Source organism: Tetrahymena thermophila (genome assembly GCF_000189635.1).
Source record: "Tetrahymena thermophila SB210 genomic scaffold scf_8254611, whole genome shotgun sequence".
NCBI classification, from domain to species: domain Eukaryota; phylum Ciliophora; class Oligohymenophorea; order Hymenostomatida; family Tetrahymenidae; genus Tetrahymena; species Tetrahymena thermophila.
Window position 1 is genome coordinate 172,953 of NW_002476381.1, and position 18,405 is coordinate 191,357.

Here is an 18,405-nt window from a genome sequence, read left to right on the forward strand (position 1 = left end):
TTTCCAGTTTTACCATTAAACAAAAAATATATTTATGGATTACAATATAATAAAATGGTAATTTTGAAATTCATATATTTTTTTTCACCATTATCTGTTTTAATTCTTATGCTCTATATTTCTGATTTAAATGATCTTTGATTTATCACTTCCTTAAGATTAAGGAATAGACTCATCATTCACTAAATACTTAATCGGAGTTTATTCATTTAAATCAGGAATATTGATCATTTGAATTTCTTGTTTTGGTTTATGTTGTTATTCCAACTATTCTTGCTTAGGATTTTTTTACTTCTTTTGGTAATTTAGAGGAATCTAGTTAGTAGCAAATAAATTGAAAATTTATTCTATGGTTGCTTACTTAACTGAGTAGTTTTAAATAGAAAGTCTTGATTTATTTTGTTCGAATGCTTCAAACATCTTACCAATAGAGATAGATGCCTCGATTCTAAAACGATAGAAATCATCGAAATGTTCAATAACACTAAAATCACCTAATTGTTCTTTAATGTATTTTTTGATTTACTCACCAAGATTTTCAAGAATAATATATTGTGCTAGTGATACTAAACTAACTCCAAATGTTGAGTTAAGTCTTGAATAAAGTTATGAACCTTCCTTATCAGGTTAGATTTAAGCCTTTAAATGAGTTGCTTTCATCTTTTCAAGGAAAAAGCCAAGGTCTTTCATGTGAATATTTGATGAAATATGCTCCTTTTCAACACCAAATGATTAGATATATTCAATCGTTTATTCATCTGAAGGTACATTCAGCTTGATTTCAACTTCGTAACCTTCACCAAATTTATCTTTAATCTACTAAACTGTACCTATGCATTTAAGAATACCTTCTACTTAAATAGCAATACGAGTCGATAAAGCTTCAGCTTCTTCCATAGAGTGAGTAGTAAGAATGACACTTGAGGTTTTACGTTTTGTTGATATTCTGGATATAACACTCCACATAAAACGTCTAGCAGCTGGATCCATACCAGTAGAGGGCTCATCTAAGAAAACAGTAGGGGGATTACCAAGCATAGCTATTGCCACAGATAATTTACGCTTATTTCCTCCACTGTAAGTACCAGCCAATTTGTGTTCGAATTCAGTTAAATCCAATTCCTTAATTTTTTATGTGATTAAACGATCTCTAAGATCTTTAGGGATACCTTTAATCGCAGCGTAAAGCTCTAGATGTTCTCTTGCTGTTAGATTTTCAATAAGAGCATCGAATTGAGGACAATAGCCAATATAGTTACGAGCTTAAGCTAGTTAAGTCTTAACATCAAATCCGTTAATATGACAGTCTCCAGAAGTTTAATTAATTTCACCTGAAAGAATTTTAAAAGTTGTAGTTTTACCAGCTCCATTTACTCCTAATAATGTGAAGCACTCACCATTAGAAATTCCAAATGAAACTTAATCAACTGCTACCTTTATACGATCTTTTGAAGGTACAAAAACTTTTCTAAGTTTATTTACCCTGACAACATAGTCAGATGGTGTAGATTTCTCAACTTCATCGATTTCTTTTTAAACGTCGTCATCATATTATTTTGGAACGTAGGGAACAGAATTTTCATGGCTCATTAACTAAGTAAAGCTACTAATATGAGAAGCATATTCAATTATGAATACTAATATGAAATACAAGAAACCTTCTAAGAACATCATAAGCAAATCTCCACCAGCAATATTCCAGGCGTAGGCAGATTAAACAGTTTTAGATCCGCTATCAGAGAAGGCATATAAACTCCTATTACCGATATTCAAAACGCCATATCCAAAACTAAAAGATGGAATAATTCTTAAAATCCAGCCAACATATATACCTGCGTTTCTAGTTGAGTCAATTATTCTTAAAATAGCGATAATTAATGGGATTATACCTCCGCAGAAGAAATTAATAAAGAAGGCAGCAACTTGTGCATTACCATAATCTGCAAAAAGGAATCCAGAGACATAAGTAAATGGAATAACACTCCATCCATATAAAAACAATAGCATAACAAGAACTCCTATACTATCGCTGTCATTAAAACCTTTGATATTGTATGCATATATCATAAGATAAGAAAAGATTGCTGGAACAATGTGCTTTACAAAATCAATCAAGTAGTTGCTAAGCCAGTAACTAAAAATACTAACACCACTAACAAGTTATTGATGTTTTATTTTATCTGTACGCTCTTTAACAGTGAATGTTATAATAGAAGCAGGAATAAACGCTAAACCAATTGAATATATAAAGCTTGCCACTAATCCACTAGCAGAACCTTCGAAGTTGTTTATTTCATAAGTATTTAAGAATGGGTCAGAAATAACTTGAATTGAAATGGTAGGTTTATTTAATTATTTAAGCTAGTAATTTATTGCTGCAACATTCATTTAGTTTATAACAAATGGGGCTCCGTCTCTATATATGCTATTTACCTAAGAAACATATGATACTTAATTGCTAGAAACTTAAGTTATGAAATATGCCCCAACAGAAGTAGTAGTTTTTTCAGAAAATACTTATTAGTCCCAAGCATCAGGTGTAGTGATAGATGCGTAGTCTTTTTCAAAATTATATGACTAATAGCTTGCAAATGAGCTGTAGATTGAGTCTGCAATATTGTCTGGTACAGAAGGAGATTTGGAAACTACTTCGTTTAAAGGATTAGGAAAGTCTGATGGAGAAAAGCTAACAGCAGGAGATTCGTCAATGAATTTAATTAGAGTTAAACTCAAACCAAATACTATGACCAAACATGGAAGAATAACTTCACAAAGAAGAGATCTGATATCCCTCTTGAAGTAAATAGCTCTTTTTACAAACATAGCCCACATATGTATTTTAAAAAGCTCAAATTTTTTTGTAACTCTAACTTTGTTTAAGTCAAAACTATCTTCTAATTCAGCAATCTAACTCTAAGAGCCTAAATCAGATTTGTTTTTATCATTCCCATTTTTTATCCTTTCTTCTTCTTCTTTTTTCTTTTTTTCAAGTAATTTTTTCTCTTCTTTAAGATGGGCAACTCTTAAGAATACTTCTTCAAGTGTTGTAATAGAAATACCATAAGACTAGATGTTCAAGGCATCCAACTAAGAATCTAAGTTCTTAAATAACTCTGGGAAACTGCTGATTTATTCATTTTGCAATTGGAAACACACTTCTGCTGAGACATCAGACAGAATTTTGACATCCTAGATATACTATTTCACAAATTCTTTGATAGGCTATGAGCTGTCAGTAGGATTCTTTTTAACTAATGTTAAGTTATAACCTGTACCAAATTTATTTTTTAAGAAAAGAGGACGACCAAGACAAACAATTTATCCATCAGCCATTATACCAATTCTATCACCTAAATAATCAGCTTCATCCATGAAGTGAGTTGTTAAGCAAATAACTTTATCACTTTTGTAACGTTTTAGCATATCCCAAATGTGTCTTCTTGCTGAAGTATCCATACCGCTTGTTGGTTCATCTAAATAAATCAATTTACTGCCTCCAATAAAAGCTATTGCAACACTTAATCTTCTTCTTTATCCTCCAGAAAGATTTTTGGATAATTCGTTTGTTTTTTCTTGCAAATCTACATCTTCAATATGCTTTTTAACTTCTTCTTCTATTTTTTTACTATCAGACATTCCTTTGAAAACAGCAAAAAGCTCAAGGTGCTCTTTTACAGTTAAATCATCAAATAAAATATCATATTGAGGACAAACACCCATGAAGGTTCTAATTTCTTCCATTTAACTTTCAACATCTTTTCCTAAAGCCACTGCTTCACCATCTGTCATTTCATACATTCCTGTTAACATTGAAATAGTAGATGTCTTACCAGCACCGTTATGACCCAAAAGTGCAAAAATCTATCCATTGTACATAGTAAAGCTTAACCCGTTAACAGCCTTCTTTCCTGAGGGATAAACCTTCCTTATATTTTTAAGGGAGACAACTTGATTTAACTCTTCTTAGTCCTTTAAGTTTTTGGCTACATCTTCAATGTTATTATCAAAATTGATGTATTCTTCTTCGTCATTCATTTTATCAAGTAGAATCTTCTTTTATTATTCTTTTGTTTATTTTTTCTTCCAAATCCACTAGATAAAAAATAGTGGATGCAATTTTTTTCCAAAGTCATTAGGGAAGACTAAATCAAAATATACAGATAGGACAAAGAATATGAGTATATTGATAGCATCCATCCATAAATTAGTGCTGATTCTATAATTATTCACTAGTAATGTTAGGTTATCCCAAGAAATACCTTTCTCTTATCCTTCAACTAAAAGAAATACATCACAAGAATATGTAGTGCCTGTATGAGAAAAGATAGATGTACTTAGTCTAGTACTTTCACTAGGAACTGAGCTACTATCCAAAACGAACTAAATCATATATTGAAACAAGAAAAAGAGCATAGCAGCTATATTACCAATTCTAGCTTTAGTGAAAAAAGTTGTTATAAACAAACTCTAGAAAAGAAGGGAAATACCAAAGAGGAAGTGCCATACAAAAAGAACACTCCAGTCACTATGCTTGAATATAGCCGTTTTTAATATAGTTGCGACAAGGATACTTGTCAAAACAAATATAATAAGATAATAAAGCACCCAAGAAATGTAAAAACTTGCTGTACTCATACCCATAATTTTCATTCCTTCTCTTATTTTCTTTTCTTTTTCTATGAGAAGCCCATATGTCATTCTTAAATAGCCTAATATCATAGGGAGAACAACAAAAACTGAGAAATTACCTTTTAAAGTGTCTGCTAAATCATCCTTTCTATGCTATTCAACAGTCATAGAAGTAATAATAGGATTTATTTTTTAAGTTGGATCACCACTTGCAGTTCTTAATATGATATTATCTTTTTTATAAGAAGATAAAATTTGTAAATGTAAGATTTTAACTTTCAAAATACGTATTCATTTAAAAATGTAAGCTAATAATGTATGCAGAAATTTTTGATTAAATCACTTATTATTTTTGATAAGAAATTTATTTGAGAAATTTATATTTTTTTGATTTATTTAAATATAATGAAAGTAATCTTCAAATATGATTAAAAATTGATGAATTAATTGTTTGTCTATTTGTAAAATTTTATTCTTATGTTTTAATTATTTAGATTGAAGACTTTTTAAAAGTGATTTTTATTTTATTAATAATAATACGTATAAGAGGAGATAAAAATCTAAATTATTCAAAAAGCTCAATATAATTAATTACCTATCCAAGTCTGCAATTGGAGGAAACCTGAATCTCTCCATGGCAAAAATTATTATGTAAGTTATTCGGTATAGTAATCCAATATAGAGGGAAGAGAAGAAATTGGGATTTCAATATAATCATAATCAGAGGAATTAAACATTAATCTATATTTATATTAGTTATTGGTATATTATTCCATATAAATACCCATACAAACATCATTTTAATATCCTTGGCTAGTTATATAATCATTTAGGGTATCTATATCAGGGTATTACTTTATTTGGTAACCATAATCATTTTACAAAATGTTTGCTACATCTGTCAGAAATCCGCTGCTATCTATCATAGCAACATGGCCATTTCTAAAAGATGGAAAGTCGCTATTAGATCCAGTAAGACAATCTTTTATGTATGGCTTAAATGTCTAACCAGTGAGGGGATTAGTAAGTTATTGATAGTCTGGTACCAATTCAGTGTAAACATTTTCCTTAAAAATAATATAAAATTATATTAAATTTAATATAATTATTTTAATTTAGAAATAATTTTTACTGATGTTTATCCAGGATCATATGTCATATAACTGTATTAAGGAATATCTTAAATTTAAATTTTAGCTCTTATCAAATAAAAGAAAGCGACAAGCAATACAGGAAGAAAGACTTCGAATATAGAGCAGCACCAATTTCTTTTCCACAAGATATAGTTCTTGCGCATAAGGGCTTTCAAATGTATAGAGAATTTAGATTTCATAGTTTTCAATTTTTTGTAAGGACTGGTAAATTTATTTTATTTAATTTTTTTTCTAAGTTTTAATAATTATAAAAATGTAAAGAGGTAATTATTTTTACTTTTAATCTACTTTTTAGAGATCTATTTAGGATTATTCACTTTAGCATGAATTTTATTATTTATTAATTTGATTTTCCTGTTTTTCTTAATTAATTTAAATTTACATGATTTTAATTGAAATTACTTTTTACTTTGAGTGATTACTCGTTTCTCACATCCCTTTCATTTTAATACAAATACATTCTCTTCTATTTTAATTTCTTATTTTTTAATTTTTGATATATTGTCCAAATTCAAGTGAAAAATACAATCTTTCAAAATTTATTCTTCTATTTTTGAAAAGTCTTCTTATTTCACCAGATAAGCCATTAATATAACAACATCAATTTATAACCTGAAAATTCAAAATTCCCAAAATCTCCGAAACTTAAAAATATAATTAAGGCTTAAAAACCATTTTCACTATGAAAATATTGATAAGTATAAATTTAATTTAAAGTTTTTATTTACATCTAGTTTTCATTTTCAACCATATTAAAAAGATTGATAATTTATTAAATGATATTTTTACAAAAACCCTACATGATATTTATAAAAAACTATATTAAAAAATGATGATGTCTAATTAAAGTAAACAAAGTAACAATAAAATGTTTTTCATTAATTCAAAATTAATTTCAGTAGCATCTAATCATCTGCTCATATTTCATATTTGATAAAAATAGAATTTATAAAAAATAAATAAATATTTTATAAAATAAAATTTACTTATAAAGAGAGATATAATTAATAAAAATAAGTGAAATGTAATTAATATAAACTTATTAATTGAAAAGAATAAATCAATAACCTTGATTGTAAAGATGTGATAAAATTTAAATTATTATATTTAAAATGATGCAAATTTATTCAAACTCAATTTTGTTAAAAATTTGAATAAATTAAGAATTCATCAATTTAAATTAGTGGGTTCAAATATATTAATTAAATAAAGAATAGAAGAAAGTGTTCTATAACTTTTCGAAAATTTAAATTATTTTTCATTCATGCTTAATTTACATTTTTGTGATAATACGTACTATTTAATTTTTAGGAAATCAGCAATATTTTAAATATTTTATTTATGGTAAAAACTTTCATTATTGATAAAAATACTACAATAATTAGGAAGATAAGATTAAAAAAATAACTATTTTTACCACTAATTATTTTTTTAAAGATTTTAATTTGAGTTTATAACAAATAAATAGATAATTTATATTCAACAAAAGTAAATCAAAGATTTTTTTTATTTAAAATTTTTTGATAGAAACAAATTATTTAGATCCATGAATGAAATAAATAATATATATAAACTAAATCCTCATTAATTCTCATCTAAATTAATTATCTTTATTTTTGATAAATTGTTATACAATATTCTCAATCCGCTCATATTAAAATCCAAAAAAATATTAGAAACCAAATTTTCAATTATGAGCCAAAATTTTTTTTGAGTTGATCTTAATTAATGAGAATATTTTAACTTTTTTAGAGATAAAAAAATTAATTGATAGCTGGATCATATGATTATAAACAAAATTTATTTGAATATGATAAAAAAATTAATAAATTAAAAAATATCTATTTTAATTTAAATGATAATTTTGATTAAATCTTACTGTATCATTTTGTTAAATATATTTATCATTTTCTTCTTATTTTTTCTGTTAAGGCAAATTATGACAAATTTTAGGGTATTATTATTCTATTTATTTTAATTAAATAAAATTTAAAAAAGTAATTAAGTTTAATTAAAACAAACACAAACTTTAAAAAATTCAAATACAAAAATATTATTTATTCATAAAATTTTAAAATAAAATAATTATCAAGATTATTTTTATTCATTAAGTTTGTCATAAAGCTATCCTAGAGTAAGCTCTTTGTTTTCAAGCATAAAATTTCTAAGATCCTTTTAAGATTTTCCTGTTATTTTAGATAGCTATTCAAGCTTTTCGTCAAGACCGTCTCCAAGTTTTTCAGTAGGAATTTCTTCTTATGATTAAGTTTATTAAGATTATACCTTTTATTCAGCTTTATTTTACTCTATTTAAGGATTAGATTGATTACTGATGACTTAAGGTATTTCACCTTATTTTCTTATTATTTTGTAGCAGTTTTTAGGATTAGTACTGTCATACTATTCTTCAATCTCCATTCCATCTGAAATATAATGGACTCTCTTAAATACACGATTTTCTGATTTAAGCTGGTCAGAGCTATCAAATTTCTCGCTATTCTAAGCAGCAATATTTTGCTTATTTTCTTATATCTTTTTATTTTCTTCAGCAATTCTTGCAATTTAATCTGTAATTTCGTTTCTTTTTTTCTCAACTTGATCTCTGTTTTTCTTTAATTATTCAATTTAAGACTCATATTATTTAATATAATGATTAATTTCATTCTCTTAGTTATGAAGACTGTTAAGTCTTCTTCTAAGTTATTCTTCTTTAGAAATTTTTCTATCAAAAATATTAAAAGGAGTTCTCATTGTTGAAAAATAATCAGAGAAATCTTCATCCCAGAAAGAATTAAATGCTCTGTTAAACTCCTCAAAAGGATTGTATCTAGAAGTATGAGAAAGGAACATTAATTATTTATTTAAGTATTTTGTAATTTTGATTAGCTCTTTTTATATATTTTTTAATTTATTTTTTATTTTGTTTTTCATAAGAGAGAGCTCATTTTTAAACCTTTTTTTTATAATGATTAAATGACAATAGAAATAATTAAACATAATAAAATAATCATCTAGAAAAAATATAATAGAAGTTTAGAATGATTCTTAATAAATGAAAATTATATTTTGATAATCTATGAATTTATCTACAATAATACAATAATAATATTTTTTATCAATACATATAAATTTAAAGCATAAATCATACATTAATAAAATCATTTTATTTTTTTTATTTTTACTTTAATTTTTGTAATGAATATAAAAAAATAATCATTTTAAAAAATAAAATTAAAGAATAAGTTACTCTAATTTAAAAAAAAGAAATTCTTTTTATTTCTAAGTATTTATAATTTTAAAAATTTCTAAGAAATTCTAAATATAAAATATAGCAACAAAACAAAAATATAAAAATAATATTTTCTACATTACTTAGTAATATTAATTGCATTATTGATATTTCTAGCGTAGATAAAACAATTTAGATCTCTTAATTAAAAGTTAAATTTTTAATAATACATTTATTATTTTTTTCTTCTATAAGGTTTTAAATATTTTTTTTTTTTAATTTACTATATTTTAATAAAAGATACTAATTATTTTATTAAAAAGAAATTTTCTTCTCACAAAATAATTAATTGAGAATAATTATAGTATATTTAAATATCTTTATTTTTATTAGTATATTGCTATACAAAACTAATATAATTTTAATTTCTAAATTATTTAAACGTTCTTAGAGGTAAATTGACAAAGAATAAAATAAGCTCCTAATCACTGCTATTTTAATTTATAAAAAGTGTATCTTATTTTTTTTAATTTTAAATTACTTTTAGATTCTTCCTTCCTCTTAAAAATAGAAGGATTTTTACTTTAATTAATAGTGAATAAAAAAATAATGATTTCATTTTATTTTGTAAATTTTCTTATTTTAGAAAATAATTAAGAATTTTTAATTATGGAAATAAAGCATAAATAAATCTAAATATTTATTTTTAATTATGATATATTAAAATGAAAAATATATTTAAAACACCTTCATTTACAAAATAAATTTCATCCTCCTTTAAATTTACAGAAGTGGTAATTGATAATTACTTTGACTGTGTCATGAAGATTTTTTTCTATTTTGGTTTGTCATATATTTTTAAGGTTCTTCATTTTATTTTAATTAGAAGCAATAGATTCTAAACTTAATTTAACATTTAAAATCGTTTGTAGTTTAAAATTAATGAACAAAAAAATAAATAGTCTAATAGCTTTAGGATTTTTAATTAAAAAAATATATGGATTTGCTTGTATTAATTTATATTTTTAACAGAACTTAAACTATAAAAATAAAAATTAAGTATATTATTCTATATTTGTTTTGGAAAAACTTTTGTTATTATGATAAAAAAGTGGGATATTTAATAAAAATTATTTTCAAAATTGTAGGTAAAAAGTACTGCTTAATTTAACTAATATCTTTTGTTAAATGCAATTTTTATCAAAATGAAAAAGATATCAAATTTCATCTCAAATATATTTTAAAAATAAGAAGTTAATATATTTTAATTTAAATATAAATTTATTTTTTTAAGTTTGATATTTCTAAATTAGAATTTTAATAAGTAAATCTAGATATTATACGTTAAAAATAAAATTAAAATTATTAATATGATTCAAATATCTTCAAACATTTTTAAATATTTTCGAAAATTAAAAATCTAAAACAATAGAATTGCTAAGATAATTTAAAATATATACTTGTTAACAACATATAATACGTAAATGCATTTAAAACATATTAAATCATATTAATTTTAGCTCATTTGCTTTATCATAAAGTTATCCTATTGTTAAATCTTTATTTTCAATAACAAAATTTTCTAGTTCAGAAGCTGGTTTTCCACTCATTTTGCATAATTAGTCTAGTTTTTCGTCTAAACCATTTCCCAGCTTTTATCTTTTTTGTTATTGTTGCTCTTCAGTTTTATTTTATTAAATTTAAGCTTGCTATTATTCACCACTTATTATTTATGGAGTTTCGCCTTATTTTCTAATTATCTTATAGCAGTTCTTAGGATTTGTACTATCATATTACTCTTCTATTTCCATACCATCAGAAATATAGTGAACTTTCTTAAATATGCGATTTTCTGATTTTTAATTATCATTATTACCAGATTTTTGATTTTGATTTGTTTCTAGTTATTTTTTCTTTTCTTCAGCAATTTAGGTAATTTTATTAGAAATGTCGCTTCTTTTTTTCTCAACTTGTTATTTATTTTTTTTCAGTTATTCAATTTGTGATTCATATTACTTAATGTAATGATTAATTTCATTTTCTTGATTATGAAGCTTATTAAGTTTTTTTTTCAGCTTTTCTTCTTTTGAGATTCTTTTTGTGCGTGGTACTCTAATTGTTGAAAAGAAGTCAGTGTATTCATCACTATCATCATCCCAAAATGAATTGAAAGTTCTGTCTAATTCTTCGAAAGGATTATATCTATGAGAAAGGAACATTTTATTTAAGGTTTTTGTTAGATTTTTTGTTGTAGAGTTATTTTTTATTTTTTTATGAATTAATTAATTATATCCTAATTAGAGTTTATTTTTCTGTAATTTAAAGTATAAAAAAGAAAAATAGTAAGTTCCTTACTTTATTATAATTAATTAAGCAGAAAGAATCTAGAATATAATTAATTTTGATAGAAATTTTCTTTTTTCTTCATTATTAAATTGTGATAGACTGAATCATCCATAATCTATTTCATTTTAAATTTAATAATAAATGAGCAAATAAAATTAATCTTTAAAAGAAAAGACTTCAGCCATTTTCTAAAATATAAAATCTAAGTATTTATTGTTTTTGAAAGTGTTAAAATCTTTTAAAGAAGTTAAATATATTTGTAGGAAAAATAAATAAATAATATTTTATATTTCACATAAATCACATCTATTAAAATACTAAATATAATAATATTTATATAAATAAATTTATTTATCCTACTATAGAAAATTAATTGGTTATTAAAAGGTTTCAAAAAAGAAACAAAATTACAAATACTTATTACACTTAAAATCAAAAAAAATTTTTATTTTGTTAATTTATTTATTAAACAAAATTATTTTTTTCAAAAAAATGGAATATTTAGTATAAATTTAAAGTTTAAACATACATAAATATATGAAAGACCATTTTTGAATAATCAACAATATATAAACCATTTAATTTTTTAATATTTATAATTAAAAATTAGGTTAATTAAATAAAGTTTATTTTTATATTCACCACATTTTTACTAATATTAACTAATTTAATAGATAAATTTGTATAGCTGAATAACCTAATCTTATTGATTTTACTTTATATCTATGTTATAAATATAAAAATTAGTATCCATTTTTATACCAGTTAATAGATTTAAAAAAAATAAATAACTTTTATGAAATTTAATATAAAAATGCATTAAAAAATGTTTAAAACACAGTTTTCAAATTGTTTTTTATTCAGATGCTTTATCATATAATTATCTGATACTTAAATCATTGTTTTAAAAAATAAATCTTTCAAAATCAGATTCAGTTTTTGCACTCATCCAGAAAATTTATTCTGTTTCATTATTAATCCCTTTTCCTAGATTTTATATTTTTACTATTTGTTATTTTTTAGTTTTATTTTATCAATTTAAGCATTCTGTTATTCACCATTTATTTCTGTGGAGGTTTCCCTTGCTTTCTAATGATCATAAAGCAACTTTTATGATAAGTGCTATCACATCCATTTCATTAATAATCTAATCTTTTTTATTTATAAAACTTTATTATATGAATATTTTCAAAACTAATTAATTAATATTATTTATTACAATTTTTATTAGTACAAAATTATTTAAAACTTAAAAAAAAATGTTAAAAAATTAAATTAAATTATAAAAATATATTTTTAAAGAAAAAAATTGATTTTTTTACTAAAATAAATATTCCTAATAATTGATATTCATAAAATTATTGGCAGTATGGACATATATACATACAGATAAAATATAATTATTCAAATTAATTTTTATTCAGATGCTTTATCAAATAATTAACCAATTGTAAGGTCTTTATTTTCAACAACAAAATTTTCAAGTTCTGAAAATGTTTTTCCAGTCATTTTGCATAGTTATTCTAATTTTTCATCAAGTCCATTTCCTAATTTCTATCTTTAAACTTATTATTGCTCTTCAGTATTGTTTTATTCAATTTAATTATGTTATTATTCACCACTAATTATTTGTGGAGCTTCTCCTTATTTTCTAATAATCTTATAACAGTTTTTAGGATTAGTGCTATCGTATTACTCTTCTATTTCCATGCCATCAGAAATATAGTGTACCTTCTTAAATACATGGCTTTCAGATTTTTAATTTTAATTATTTTCATTTTGGTTAGTTTCTAATTGTTTTTTCTTTTCTTCTACTATCTTAGTTATTTATTCAGTAATAACATTTTTTTATTTTTCAACATGCTCTTTATTCTTCTTCAATTATTCAATTTAAGATTCATATTGTTTAATATAGTGATTGATTTCATTTTCTTCTTCATGAAGCTGATTAAGTTTTCTTTTCAACTGCTCTTCTTTTGAGATTCTTCTAGTTTGTGGAACTCTAATGGTAGAGAAGAAATCAGAGAAATCATCATCCCAAAATGAGTTGAAAGTTCTGTCGAATTAGTCAAAAGGATTATATCTAGTAGAGAGGAACATTTGATTTTGGTTTTTTTATTGTTGAGTTATTTTTTTATTATTTTATTAATTAATTGAATATACTGATAAGACTAATTTATTTTTGATGAATTTAAAGATTAAAAAAGAAAAATAGTAAGTTCCTTACAGAATATTTATTTATTATAATGAATTAAATAGAAAGAATCTAGAATATAATTAATTTAAATAGAAATTTTCTTTTTTCTTTATTACTAAATAAAAAATAGACTGTCTTGCAATCTATTTTAATTAAACCTAATAATTATCAAAAATAAATTACAAAATGAAATCTTTTTTTGATATAGACATTAAATAGTATTAAATATTTGTATTTAAAATATATTTCTCTTTATGATTTTTTTTAAATAAGTTTTTCTTTCATTTAAATAATATTTCCTATTAGCGAAAAGTTAAATATTTTTTTCGCGGATAAAGAAACAAATAAAATTATATTTTGAACTTTATTTTTATTAAATTTTTACTAATTTAATTTTTAATTTTTTTGATAGAGTATTAAAACACTTTTTTCATATATTTTAATATTTTAACTTGTTATAAATAAAAAAAAACTTTATGAAATTAATTTAATTTCTAAATAAAACTATTTTTATCTTTTTATTTAAAGCTTGAAAACAAATTTAGCTTACCATTAATTATTTTTTAAATTTAATTCTTAAAATTTATTTTTTTTCTGTAAGTGGGTCTAAAATTTTAAATTAATGTATATTTTAACTTTAATTTATAAGTATTTCATTTAATTATTTTTAGTAATCAATTTAAAATAGAATACAAACATATAATAAATAAATAACGATATATTTACGATAAAATAATTTTATTCAAATTAATTTTAGTTCATTTGCTTTATCATAAAGTTATCCAATAGTTAAATCTTTATTTTCAATAACAAAATTTTCAAGTTCTGAAAGAGTTTTTCCACTCATTTTACTGAGTTATTCTAATTTTTCATCAATCCCGTTACCTAGTTTCTATCTTTATTCTTTTTACTACTCTTCTTTATTGTTTTATTCAATTTAAGCATGTTTCTGTTCTCCACTAATTATTTATGGAGCTTCTCCTTATTTTCTAATTATCTTATAGCAGTTCTTAGGATTAGTGCTATCATATTGCTCTTCTATTTCCATTCCATCAGAAATGTAGTGAACTTTCTTAAATACATGGCTTTCAGATTTTTAATTTTCACTGTTATTAGGTTGTTAGTTTTAATTGTTTTCTAGTTCTTTTTTATTAATTTCAGCAATTTTAGCTATTTATTCAGTGATGAAATTTTTTTATTTCTCAACATGTTCTTTATTTTACTTCAATTATTCGATTTAAGATTCATATTGCTTAATATAGTGATTGATTTCGTTTTCTTCTTAGTGTAGCTGATTAAGTTTTCTTTTCAATTGCTCTTCTTTTGAAATTCTTCTCGTTTGAGGAACTCTAATGGTAGAGAAGAAATCAGTAAAATCGTCATCCCAAAAATAATTGAAGGTTCTGTCTAATTCATGAAAAGGATTATATCTTGTAGAGAGGAACATTTTGCTTAAACTTTTTTTATTTACTTTTATTGTAGAGTTATTTTTTATTTATTTTATGAATTAATTTAGTATATTGAAAACTTTGTTTTATTCTTGATGAATTTAAAGATTAAAAAAGAAAAATAGTAAGTTCCTTACTTAATAATAATTTATAAAAATAAATTAAATAGAAAGAATCTAGAATATAATTAAAATTTATGGAAATTTTCTTTTTTCTTATTTTATAAATAAAAAATAGAATGGACTGCAATCAATTTCAATCAAGAATATTTTAAATTTCGAAATTGAATGCAATTAAACAAACATGATTGAAGTAAAAAAAATTATAAATTGTAATATAATTTATTTTACTCAATTTTTACAATTAATTGAAAATAAATATTTTTTATTTAAGAATATTTTTGTTTGTTCTTTTTAAATTTAATTCAAATAATAAAAGTAAACATTTTTTTTAAATATCTGAAAAGATAAATATTTTTCTCATATGAAAATAAATAAATTATTTTATAAAAGTGCACTAAAGCTACACTTAATAATATTTTATGTTAATTTATTTTTTAAAAAGCCTTAAAATAATAAATATTGCTTTGCTAAGTGATTTAATCTAGTTAAAAATATTTTTGGATATTTCATTTATTAAAAATATCTTTTAATTTGTTTTATATTTGAGAATAAATTAGTAAAATATATTTTATTAACAAAAATATAAAATATATATAGATATATTTAATGCTATTTAAATTTCGATTTATTAATATCAACAAATGAATTTAATTTTGATGGGTTTATTTTTATAAATTTCAATAAGCATAAAAATTATAAAAAAATGCAAATATGTAAATAAAAAATTATTATTTCATACATTTAAAATATAATATTCAAAACAATTTTAATTCATTTGCTTTATCATAAAGTTATCCAATAGTTAAATCTTTATTTTCAACAACAAAGTTTTCAAGTTCTAAAGCTGATTTTCCACTCATCCTGCATAGCTATTCTAATTTTTCATCAAGCCCGTTACCTAGCTTTTATTTTTATACTTGTTGTTCTTCATCTATTTTATTTTATTCAATTTAAGCATTTTATTACTCACCACTAATTATTTGTGGAGCTTCCCCTTATTTTCTAATAATTTTATAGCAGTTCTTAGGATTTGTGCTATCATATTACTCTTCTATTTCCATACCATCAGATATGTAATGAACTTTCTTAAATACACGGCTTTCAGATTTTTAGTTTTAGTCATTGTTAAGTTTTTAGTTTTTATCTGCTTCTAATAGTTTTTTCTTTTCCTCAGCAATCTTAGATATTTTATTAGTGATATTATTTACTTAAATTTCAACTTACTATTTATTCTTCTTCAATTATTCAATTTAAGATTCATATTGTTTAATATAGTAATTAATTTCATTTTCTTATTCATGGAGTAAATTAAGTTATTTTTTTAATTGTTCTTCTTTTGAGATTCTTCTAGTTTAAGGAGCTCTAATGGTAGAGAAGAAATCAGAGAAATCATCATCCCAAAATGAGTTGAAAGTTCTGTCTAATTCGTCGAAAGGATTATATCTTGTAGAAAGGAACATTTGGAAATAGGCTTTTTTATTGTAGAGTTATTATTTAATTTATTTATTAATTAATTTAATATATTGAAAACTTTATTTTATTTTTGATGAATTTAAAGATTAAAAAAGAAAAATAGTAAGTTCCTTACTTAATATTTATTTATTATAATGAATTAAATAGAAAGAATCTAGAATATAATTAATTTTAATAGAAATTTTCTTTTTTCTTTATTATTAAATAAATAAATAATAGATTGGCTTTTGAATCTATTCTAATGAATAATTAAGATTTTTTATTACCAAAAAGGTTTACTTTTATAAAAAAGATCTATTTTATTTATTTAATGATATAAAAATATTATTTTTTTTTTACTAAAATCTGGCTGGACTTCGATAAGGTCGACCTGCGCAAGCATACCAAGTCTTTAAATGTAGTCAGCCTACTAGACTTTAGTTTGTTTTTGCATATAATTTTTCAAAAAAGTTTAAAAAATCAGCTCAACCATTAAAAAAAGAGTAAATATAAATTTTAGGAAAATATTTTATAATTTAAATAAATTATTTTCACTAACATATTACAGATAGATTGTTTTTATATAAACAAAATAAAAAAATTTTTGATAAATTTTAACTATTTTTAAAATAAAATATTAACTTATATTAAGAAAAAATGAATTATGCAAAGAGCTTATTCAATCTAGAATGGATATTGTTAATCAAAGTATTTTTGATAAAAATAAGAAAATTATAAAAATCAAAATTTGCATATTACAAAAAAAGCTAATAAATGTTTATACTAAATACATATAATATAAATATTACAATAAAAAATATATTTATTCAAAATTAATTTTTATTCAGATGCTTTATCATAAAGTTATCCAATAGTTAAATCTTTATTTTCAACAACGAAGTTTTCAAGTTCTGAAGATGTTTTTCCACTCATTCTACAAAGCTATTCTAATTTTTCATCAAGTCCATTTCCTAGCTTCTACTTTAATACTTATTAGGATTCTTCAGTTTTATTTTATTCGATTTAAGCTTTTTATTATTCACCGCTTATTATTTGAGGAGCTTCACCTTATTTTCTAATTATCTTATAGCAATTCTTAGGATTTGTGCTATCATATTATTCTTCAATTTCCATTCCATCAGAAATATAGTGAACTTTCTTAAATACACGACTTTCTGATTTTTAATTTTCAGTATTAGTAGTGTTATTAGATTATTAATTTTGATTGCTTTCTATTTATTTTTTCTTTTCCTCAACAATCTTAGCAATTTGATCAGTGATATCATTTTTTTATTTTTCAACATGCTCTTTATTTTTCTTCAATTATTCAATCTAAGATTCATATTGTTTAATATAGTGATTGATTTCACTTTCTTGTTCATGAAGTTAATTAAGTTTTCTTTTCAATTACTCTTCTTTTGAGATTCTTCTTGTTTGAGGAACTCTAATGGTAGAGAAGAAATCAGAGAAATCATCATCCCAAAAAGAGTTGAAAGTTCTGTCGAATTGATCAAAAGGGCTGAATCTGTGAGAAAGGAACATTTTATTGAGTATATTATTTTACAGCTACTTATTGTTTTTATTGTTTGTTGATTGATTGATTGATTTATTTTATTGTTATTTAATTGATTATAATTAAATTTGATTTGATCGAATTAGCTTTTAATATCATAATTCAGAAAATAGTAAGTTTCTTACTTAATAAAAATTATTAAAATTTTTAGGAATAAGAAAGAATCTAGAATATAATACATTTTTATAGAATCTTTCTTTTCTTTTTTTTAATTTAATAAAAATAGACAGTTAATTATTTAATCAATTTATTTTT

The 18,405-nt window shown here is 22.5% G+C and overlaps 6 protein-coding genes across 6 annotated transcripts; all 6 read right to left on the reverse strand. All coding sequences in view use genetic code 6, as the record gives it.

Annotated features, from left to right (window-relative positions):
- Positions 1–84: 84 nt before the first annotated feature.
- TTHERM_00476910 (ABC transporter family protein) lies at positions 85–5,962 on the reverse strand (the record flags this gene model as incomplete). Its single annotated transcript, XM_001017398.2, has 3 exons — positions 85–4,862; positions 5,225–5,696; positions 5,762–5,962. 3 exons carry the CDS (start codon positions 5,960–5,962, stop codon positions 85–87), a joined length of 5,451 nt encoding a protein of 1,816 aa, XP_001017398.2.
- A 1,909-nt stretch (positions 5,963–7,871) lies between these two features.
- Positions 7,872–8,846, reverse strand: TTHERM_00476920 (hypothetical protein; the record flags this gene model as incomplete). Its single annotated transcript, XM_001017399.3, has 1 exon — positions 7,872–8,846. Exon 1 carries the CDS (start codon positions 8,778–8,780, stop codon positions 7,872–7,874), a length of 909 nt encoding a protein of 302 aa, XP_001017399.2. The 5' UTR covers positions 8,781–8,846.
- A 1,671-nt stretch (positions 8,847–10,517) lies between these two features.
- TTHERM_00476930 (hypothetical protein) lies at positions 10,518–11,387 on the reverse strand (the record flags this gene model as incomplete). Its single annotated transcript, XM_001017400.2, has 1 exon — positions 10,518–11,387. The coding sequence occupies exon 1, from the start codon at positions 11,229–11,231 to the stop codon at positions 10,518–10,520; it is 714 nt and encodes a 237-aa protein (XP_001017400.1). The 5' UTR covers positions 11,232–11,387.
- A 1,375-nt stretch (positions 11,388–12,762) lies between these two features.
- On the reverse strand, positions 12,763–13,458 carry TTHERM_00476940 (hypothetical protein; the record flags this gene model as incomplete). Its single annotated transcript, XM_001017401.3, has 1 exon — positions 12,763–13,458. The coding sequence occupies one exon, from the start codon at positions 13,456–13,458 to the stop codon at positions 12,763–12,765; it is 696 nt and encodes a 231-aa protein (XP_001017401.1).
- Positions 13,459–14,297: 839 nt separating this feature from the next.
- TTHERM_00476950 (hypothetical protein) lies at positions 14,298–15,002 on the reverse strand (the record flags this gene model as incomplete). Its single annotated transcript, XM_001017402.1, has 1 exon — positions 14,298–15,002. The coding sequence occupies one exon, from the start codon at positions 15,000–15,002 to the stop codon at positions 14,298–14,300; it is 705 nt and encodes a 234-aa protein (XP_001017402.1).
- A 2,504-nt stretch (positions 15,003–17,506) lies between these two features.
- Positions 17,507–17,881, reverse strand: TTHERM_000476968 (hypothetical protein; the record flags this gene model as incomplete). The annotated part of the gene is made up of 1 exon (XM_012797935.1): positions 17,507–17,881. One exon carries the CDS (start codon positions 17,879–17,881, stop codon positions 17,507–17,509), a length of 375 nt encoding a protein of 124 aa, XP_012653389.1.
- Positions 17,882–18,405: the final 524 nt, after the last annotated feature.